This window comes from Sphaeroforma arctica (genome assembly GCF_001186125.1).
Source record: "Sphaeroforma arctica JP610 unplaced genomic scaffold supercont1.1070, whole genome shotgun sequence".
In the NCBI taxonomy this organism is placed as follows: Eukaryota; class Ichthyosporea; order Ichthyophonida; genus Sphaeroforma; species Sphaeroforma arctica.
The window spans coordinates 12,962-23,317 of record NW_014039488.1 but is presented as its reverse complement, the minus strand read 5'-3'; the positions used below and the strand labels follow the sequence as shown (position 1 = coordinate 23,317).

Here is a 10,356-nt window from a genome sequence, read left to right as displayed (position 1 = left end):
GTCTGTGGATTGCACATTGGTCTTTGGCTTATTCTGTAGAGGGCACAGAGCTATACTACATGACGTCATCAAGGTTTTTGACCCTAGGGTTTTCGAAGGAGTAAAAAACCCTTAGATAAGTGTCAAAAGGAAGTGACGCGTGTGTCAGACAAACGTTGTCAACCTACAAGGAGACACAGTGATTTCAGGACTCCAAGAGTAGCTAGTTGGAGAATCCGACCTTTCTACTGGATGCAAGAGGATGAGAAATACTACTGGTCTAGACCGTTGGGGAGAAGGATGCAAATACTACAGGATGTGGAATTAGAAGGATTCTGGTTGGACAAGAAATATGCTATGAAGAATCAAAAGGATATCTCAATGGACAAGGCCTGTTTTTAAAGGAATAGTATAAATTGGACTTGTATTGAGAGTGAAGTAGGCCATTGTTCTAAGGTTAACATCTTGTTTACTAAACAATAACATAAAGAGGTTTTTAGGTTTGAGTAGTAGAGCTTACTCCAAACTTTTCCTTGAGTTTTATAGTGAAAGTATCCTGAGCACATTAACTTATATTCCGAGGTTAGGTATTTAATACTATTTAGTTTTTTTAGTAGGGATATAATTTTTTTTTTTAGTAGGCTAAGGTAATGACTTCTTTAGTTTTATTTTTGATTTTTTTTGGGGGAAGGGGGGTTTATTTAAAAATATCAAAACCATAAAAGGACCACCTTTTTGTTTTGGAAAACAAATAGAAAAACCCAAAATTGTATTTCGGAGAATGTTTTTCTTCAAAAAGTAAATATCTTGCCCTACTGCCCTACAACATTTTGTGTATTGACGTATTAAATTATTGGACTGCAGAGTACAAACTCTGCGCTCTTCCCGACTCTCAAGTCTCATTCTGTAGCAAATTAAAGATTTGATTTTTTAGTTTCGCCTTCATTTTGTAATATAATGGAGAACGTTCGTTGGTTGAAATTTAGAGAATCCGTCTACTCTTCAAGTATATGTTTATTGTAGATAATAGATACTATTTTCAATTGAGTTCAAGACTCCAGCAGTCCAGCTCCCGTCTCCAAAGTCCGAAGTCCAAACTCAACTAAAAATAAATACTACACTCAACTACAGTAGAGACTAGAGAGCGTGAGAGAGTCTATTTAGGCGGCCTTAGTCCAAACTCCAAACTCCTGGGTTGGCATCCGACAACGACGACATCACCCTGCCCCAGAATGACGCACGATACGTCGTACATGTCGTTTAGATATATGTCGGCCCGACATCGGTCCCCCAAATAAGGGTTTGGGTGCAGTAGGCTGTATTTCTTGTTTTTTTATATCCATATACTAAGGGGTACAAATCGGGCCGAAAATTTAGAAGCGTTCCAGATTGTCTATATCCGTACTTTTATTTAATCCCAATATGTTTTTGGCACATTTCAAGATTAGGTATTTCCTAAATGACCTGCAAAGGAGCCAAGGTCGTACTACAAGCAGAACACCTTCTATACTCGGGAGTTGAACACTACATAGGAATCCTCCAAAACACGATTATTGCGTGTATATATGCATAATTAGTAAAGTTTCAATTTTGTCAGGTACAGATATTGTCAAAAAAAAATTCGTTTATACATTCTTATAGCCGTAATGCAAGCTACAGCTGCTAAAATCGAGAAAAAGTGTGTTTACGCCAATTGATGTGCCATGCAATCGTTGGCACGTGAATCTCAATTCCCAAACTTTTGGTCAAAACTCACTACATATTCACCACAAGTAATTACAATAAAATTATTATAGTTTGATTATGCTTATATAAGTATAACGAAAGTCTGAAAACATAACGAAGCAACATATTTGAATACGTGTATGGTGCTTTTGAGCAAGTATAAAAAGTCCTCTATACCACAATGATAGGTTCTGAACTTATAATACTTGCATTTGTCATATATGAGAACCCTCAGAAAGTTCAAACTGCTAATATGCGACATGGAAATCCGGGATTTGACATGGTCGAAAAGTGCACAATCCTGTTCATAAATCGATACCTAACTGAATGAACCAGTAGAGCTATCAACTTGGCGCCTTTGCAAAAATATTTTGAAATGTTTCTAGAAAAAGTCTAGAAAACCAAATTAGGATTTTATCCAAAACCAGATATAGTGGATTGGGTTTGCTTCTTAAAAATCAGGCCCCCTTAGTACGTGGATGGGGTGTTTTTTAAAAAGCCCCTAAAATATTTTTCTTTTTGATTTTGGTTTCGTGGTTTGTTTCTAAAAATACAAAGACGAATAACTCAGATAGTGAAAAATCTTCTCATCAATTCGCACTGTTTCACAGTCCTCGCCCGTGTTTCCCCCCCAAGTGGCCCCTGTGTCCTTGGCAGTCCGAGTGCACTTCATCGTGCAGTGTGCAAAGAGCTGCACTGAATACTGGACCTAAAGCAGCGTGATAGCCTTCAATGAACGCACACGGTTGTCTCCTCGAGGATAGGCCAAATTGGGAACTTAGTATACAACCGAAGCCCATGGAGTGTTTAGCTGGTGATAGTGATATACCCGTGGTATCATGAAAGATAGTAGTGACCAACCAATATTGAATGTACCGTGGCTTAAAAAAACAGTGAGAGAGATTGCTTTTATATTCTTTTAATCGTTTGCAAGCGTTGCTTTCCTGGTTAACAGAAGAGATGTGTGACTGTCTTGCGTATAAATATATATCGTGTCTGTCAGATTGTAAGATCTAGGCTCTAGGATATGATACCTTTTTAACATAAGAGACAGTCCCATTTGGATGCCAACATATCAGATACTTCAGCCTGGCTATATATTTTGACTATTGATATACACATATACATCTATATTCATATCTGTGTAACAAAGTCTAATTATTTGTCGTGAGGGGGATTCAACCCCAAATCAGTATACGAAACTCTAGTCTCTTCTTAATATATGCAGAACTCTGGTTATCAACTCACAATTTGATATCCATAGCCGATGTATCACAAGCTTTTCTTCCATAATCGAATTTTAGGAAGTTGCAACCATTTCTCTTTGTCAGGCGAGAATGTTGTCGATTTTTTTTATACCCCGCCTCCACCGATACATATTCCGTATCATAGTTCTTAAGAATCTCCGCGCATCCAAACAACTTGTACGCACGCATGTTTCGCTATTTATTCGCGAAATGCTTCAAACTCATGAAAGTATTTATATAAGGTGTCTGCACACTGAAAGTGTGCATAACAAATAAAAGAACCCCATCATCTGACCCTATTGCAGTCAAAAAAGAACAAATACAAAAAAACAAAACAAAACAAAAGGACTATAATAGTAATATGGAACAAATAATCTGCGCCGGACAAGTAATCACGCAGGGAGTATACTTGATTGTAGCCAGTGTGCACGTCAAATAAAGATTCTCAACCACAAGATATGGTGAGATAGATGTGCGCTCAGTTATCCTAGGGTAATGCGGCAGTGATTCTTCCATGATACAATACTGCAGTGATGCGAAACTGCCACTTCGCTATCTTCCATACCAGTGAGGGCTCAATAATGCAAGCGAGTCTACGTTCGTAGGTCGTGAGGCGTGATATCCATACATTAGGTATTATATGCGCTATGTGTGATGACTTCTTTCCAACATTCTACTACTGCAGACGATGTTCTTATATTAAACGACCCTCATACGCCTGTTTAAACCTAAATGCCTTTATTATTTTTCTTTTACAGATTTTTGCTCGGGAAAACTTCTAATTTACTCCTCCTTACCCACCAGTGGGATCGATGGATCTTGGAAGCGAATGGGCGACTGCATCTCACACAAGGTGTAGCTGCCAAAGTAAATCAGGAAGGTGAAGATTGCCAGCACAAACAGACCGGTAATGATAGGCGCAGAGAAGTACCTGTTTGCGCAGCAGGGAGTAGAACAAGAAAGATTCAGGATGAGAGCAAGATAAATATATATATATATATATTTGTATGTAAACAAATGTGTCTATATATGTATCACTTTGTATAATCATATGTATTGCTAACACGTCCGTGTAAAAATCGGTCCCAGACAATACACCCACACACCTATACACGCCCCTTCTCCCCCCCAAACACAATACCTATTCTGTACAGTAGCCGGGTCAATAGCCTTAGCACCACCTTCAGACGGATCAGCATCCCCCTCTTCAGCCTGTCGTCGATGCTTAACGGTGCTGAGCTTGTGAACAAAGTTGAGATCGAGGTACTCAGAGGGCTCGCTAGCGGTAAGTACAGCGACGTACTTGTCATTGGTGGCCCGCGCGATCTTCTCCATTACATCACCAATGAGCTTATCTGTGTGTGTGTATATGTGTGTGCGTGTGTGTTTTAATCGAGTATGTGTGAGATTTAATCGAGCATGTATGATATTTGAGTGTATGTTTGTGCTGTATTGGTGGACTCCCTAGCCTGCTCAAGTGATTGGTCACATAGAGACTTTTTCGTTTAAAAGGTATGAGTGAGTTTTATGAACCAATTCGTCAAAAGTGCTCTTCGACCGAGTGCGCGAAGCCGCTAAGGTGAATAATGTTTGTTGTGAATATAAAAATATGTATGTGTGTGTAGATACATACATACATATGCACATACTTTCCGGGTGTAAATAATTCAGAAATTACGAATTTTGATATCGAATATTCAGAGATATTAAAAAGGTATTTCACGGTTACCAGAGGAACTATGTTTTGATATCAATAAAGATATGCAAAAAGTACTAGTATCTAAGTGTTTTATTTGATTTGTGGCTTTGTACAATGGCTGGCTTCAATACGTATCTTCATCTGCATCAGATCCACAATACAGGAATGTATGAATGGGTTCGAAGAAACGTACTAAGAAATATATACCAGCATAGACGGAATATGTATATATATATATGTGTGTGTATATATGTATATATATTGACGGGATATATATATACGTATTTATGTACAAAGAAGTCTTGATCGGTTAACTTACCGTTGACTGCGAACTGGTTAGCAGCCCCAGTGGTAGCGGGTGAACTGAGTTTCACGAGGATAGTGTGCACTCCGTCTCCGAGGTCCAGAATATCCAACTCCGCAACGGCTGATGAGTGATGTGGCGCATTGAGAGCGGAGTGAGACCAGTGTGGGTATGTATGCGTGTGTGATTATATATATATATACTGATGGGCTAACGCTACTCGCAATAATCACCCATGTTTGATACAATAAGGAGGTGTTGGCTTATATACCACTATGTGCTCACTTACGGGTTAGAGTTGAGGGCTGTAGGGAAGGTTATGGTTTTAAGGGTTTAGGCCGAACTCTGCGGTCCATGCAGACTCGTCTCTTAAGTCGAGCACTACGCATATACCCCAAGACACCTAATTACGGTATACACAAATACGACTCTTATGTATCAATACAGACCCAAACAGATACATATATCTATACACAGGTCACTGTCTCGTATTGCAGCATACACATATACGACTTATGAATACAGACCCAAACAGATACATATATCTATACACCGGTCACTGTCTCGTATTGCAGTATACACAAATACGACTCTTACGAATACAGACCCAAACAGATACATATATCTATACACAGGTCACTGTCTCGTATTGCAGCATACACATATACGACTCTTATGAATACAGACCCAAACAGATACATATATCTATACAGGCCACTGTCTCGTATTCCAGCATACACATATACGACTCTTATCAATACAGACCCAAACAGATACATATATCTATACACGAGTCACAGTCTCGTACTTCTACCACGCCCCGCTCTCTGATTAGAGCGTACACATCCTTGTGCATACTAACGTACTTGTCAGATACTTTCCCTTGATCGACACACTAGCGTACACACACGGTGGTGTAGGTCATCGGATACACATGTACCGAACATCTCCACGACTACAAACACAAGTACACATGGCTCTTTATCTATAAGGGGCTATTCAGCCACCTCTGACAGTGGTTGAACAGACATGACTATCTTACACACGCACACGTCTACTACACTGTATGGTCCACGGGTATATATATACATAGCCATACATAAACACATCCATACATAACACATACCCACACGCATATTCACACCCACCCACACGTACACTCAATCTCGTGCGTGCGATCGGCCGTCTTTGTCACGGTGTGTCTGACAATGTCTGCTGCATCCAGCACGTTGTCGTACACGTGCGAGTTGGTGTTGTGCAACAGCGACTGCAACAGCGGGCTACTGACCCCATCAGAGCCAGCGTAGCGTGAGAAGTCGAAGTTGCTGAGCTGTGAAGAAGAGATGTGATGTGGGAGAGTACGACGGAGTATCAGACAAATGGAGGTATACATAAGGAATGGGTGGATGGGGGTTGGAGGGCAGAAGACAGATGGAATAAACAAACAGCCACCATGTAATGGGTGTGCAAACACACACAAACCATAACCGTGCAATGGACATGTAAACACACACAAACAACCATCATGCAATGTACACGTAAACACACGCAAACAAACACCATGCAATGTACATGTAAACACACGCAAACAACCACCATGCAATGTACATGTAAACACACACAAACAACCACCAAGCAATGTACAAGTAAACACACACAAACAACCATCATGCAATGTACACGTAAACACACGCAAACAACCATCATGCAATGTACATGTAAACACACACAAACAACCACCATGCAATGTACATGTAAACACAGCAGGGACATGTATACACTACCCACATACAAGCAATGCAATAACATTAGAGCCCGTGTTAGGGGGGGTACCTTGTCTTGCAGAAATACGACTATAGTTTTGTCCTCTTCGGCTTTAGAGGTTGTTATTTGGTTCGCGATCTCAGTCGCCGATGGGGCGAAGCCTGAGCTCACCGCAGGCGCCAGACTAGAACAATAGAATAGAGCCAGGAATAAGTATACATGAGTATCAATGTATGTGGTGAGGGAGCTAGCAGCACGCATAAGTGGTATATATATATATATATAAATACATATATATATGAATGTATATTCAAAGTTGTTTGTATACATTATGTACGAATATGGATATGAATATGTATAAGGGTATGCATCTGTTTATGAAAGGTGTAAGTGTAAGTATATATACCTATATCTGTGTGTGTGTGTTTGTGGATACTAATAAGCAATAAATACAAGATAATATCTATCTATTCATACACCAATCTCTCTGTCTATGTACTTTTTGCAATTTATATTCATATATACACTCATGTTTATATATTTATACATATACATACATATGTACACACACACACACACAAATACATGTATATATATATATAAAGATATGATATTTATATGCAAATATAGTAATAAATACATACATGTGCATATACATATACACACACACACACATATATATATATGAGCGTTACTCAAGGACATAGAGAGAGAGATATATATATTTTATACATATGTACCTTTTAAAAATGCTTTATAAATATTTGTATATATGATATATGTATATGCATATGTATGTATATATATAAAGACATATATAAAGACATACACGACACCCCCCCCTCACACACATGTACTTATATATATATATGTACCTATAAATATCAATATGCATATAAATATCAATATCAATATATATATATATATATATATATATGTATACTATTCTAGATATATATATATACATACATATATATATATATATGGTATGTATATATATATATATATGGTATATATGGTATATATATATATTTATATATATATTATATCCTTGATTTTACATGGAGAAAAGGATATTTCTATCTGCATGAACAATCGTTAACGTATCTAGTTAGTATAACCATAATGCATATAGCCTGCCATACCTCTCTGGTGACCAGACAAACACAGGTACGGATCCTGACGCTTGGACTGCGCATACACTCGCAACAGCGAGGACCAAAGCCTTGAACATACTTTCAAGCTATTTAGATCACTGGAGTTACTATACTTGCGGCAGTGTGAAGCTAATCTCGCACTCGTTCAATAAGGTCTATGTGATCGTGCTTGTAAGTAGAGCTACAACGCGTATACTAATAAGAGTATAGATTGGTTTATAATACGGTTCCAGACAGAGTGGATATGATCCCAGACTGTGTTTATTTTCGAGAGTTGAGAAGTTGAATGTAAAGTGCCTATTTTAGGAACATTGTTGGATCTTTACTGTATCTAAATAAATAACCTTAGAGGCTTAGACCTATTAATTGTCTGTTACTGGCTCAACTGACTACAGGTAGTATCAATTTATGTACTGTACTATGTCGTTAATTAGTAGAATATATCGTAAAGTGTGTATTCTTTCAATATAGGCAGTACAAACAAATAATCAAATACAGACATAACTGTAGTTCGAATCTTTGTTTCAATTCCAATTCTACAATATTATTCCACTCTTCCTTCTAACCGAGTATAAACCGGAACATATATATTTACTACATTCCTTGTTTCAAATTACAATGCAAGTTATAGCCTATCATACCACAAGTGTATAGTTTATGACATTTAATTAGAATCTTTTATTTCCTATTAGCGACACTATGACTAATTTCTAAAATCCAGAAATTTCAAAAAAGCCAAAAATACTAAAAAATATATATAGAAATTGAGTCATAAAAATTTAAATAGAGTAATAAACGGTACACAAAACTAAATATACGCGCGGTTTGTATTTTTTTATAGAGGGATCGGATCAGCAGTTGAACAGCAGGCAGGGGGATATGCTTGCAAGTGGCATCACTCTCACGTATGATCACACACACACACACACACACACGCACACACACACACACACACACATATATACACAAACACAGTCCTGGAAGTACGTAAACATCTATATTTATATATCTATAATTACTATCAAGACTCGCCTTAATACTTCAAGATGTCGGCTGTGGAACTTCAACGCCAACTAGAAAAGCTCCTTCAAAACGATGCGGCGGTATGTAATGTGCTTAAGTGTCAAGAGCCATCGAGACATATCAGTATATATCTATTTCGATTCATATTTACATATGCACCTTAACACATCTATATGCATATATGCATATATATTTATTAACATTTGCCCTTTGGAAAACTACATCGAACAGGGAATGCTGCTTCTATACGATACCGCGATATGTATTTTGATTTCGTGTACTTAAGCCTTGCTGAATATAAAAAAGTGTTTTTATATCTGGATATATATGTGTATGCGCATATATATATTCATACATATATAAGCATTGGCCTTTGCCGAACGGATGTATATAAGCTCCCTCACACACGCGCGTTGTGTGTAAACACAACAACGTGATCTTTTGCAAAAAGTAAAAATCACGCGTGCGAAGTATTATACTTGGTTGGCAACACTATACAATACATACGGGATCGAAAGCCTGTATAGCTGACCCATATGCCAGCAAACTATATTGTGTGCGCATATATATGCATAGTTCTATGAAACTTACATCTCTACCTGTGTTGTGTCTAGAGCCTGGTATAAGCTCGACATCTCAGTTGAATAGTGTCTTGCTCTCGTTTCTAGTGTATCGAACGGCTGATCCATCATTGGTCAGGTCAGATGTATACTTGTATGTCACAATGGCGTGCTTTCTTGTGTAAGTACAAGACATATGTAGACTGACCTATATGATTGGAAGGATGCGGGCTAGGCTTCTTCGACTTCTCTTTGTTTGATAACTCTTCTAGTAAACATTCAGTGTAGATTGATTAATATCGCGTAGTCTATGCCAGCGCTGTGAATAGATAGCCCTTTATAGGTTTTCAACGATACTGTATCAGACAACAATTGTAGATATGGTATCATACGTCGTCGCTCCGGTACGACCTCTACTATATATATGTATATATAAAAATATATATATGTGTGTATTTGTATGTATGTAAGTAGGTATGTATGTATGTATACATTTATATATATATTAATATGTATGTATGTATATATGTGTGCGTGTATGTTGTGATATCCCCGTAGTAGAAGTGGTTAACAACTTGCTACTCAGGGGATATCACAAAACTATAACCTATTAGGCACGAATCCCCTTGTCCCCAGGACCCAGTAGCGCTGCGACAACACGATATCACAGAAAACTTTTGGAAATCGGGGAATCGAACCCATTACACTATATATATATTTATAGTTATATTTATATTTACATATATATATATATATATATATGCACACATTAACACACATGCTTATATTTATATTTACATATATATATATATATATATGCACACATTAACACACATGCACACACACAAATATATATATATGTATGTATATATACATAAACACACACACACACACACAA

At 37.6% G+C, this 10,356-nt stretch overlaps 1 protein-coding gene across 1 annotated transcript; it reads right to left on the bottom strand.

The window, feature by feature from the left end:
• Positions 1 to 3,668: 3,668 nt before the first annotated feature.
• On the bottom strand, positions 3,669 to 8,229 carry SARC_09879 (hypothetical protein). Its single transcript, XM_014296093.1, has 6 exons — positions 7,864 to 8,229; positions 6,788 to 6,902; positions 6,113 to 6,284; positions 4,970 to 5,077; positions 4,093 to 4,306; positions 3,669 to 3,882 (listed from the first exon to the last, which is right to left on the bottom strand). The coding sequence occupies exons 1-6, from the start codon at positions 7,950 to 7,952 to the stop codon at positions 3,735 to 3,737; spliced, it is 846 nt and encodes a 281-aa protein (XP_014151568.1). The 5' UTR covers positions 7,953 to 8,229; the 3' UTR covers positions 3,669 to 3,734.
• Positions 8,230 to 10,356: the final 2,127 nt, after the last annotated feature.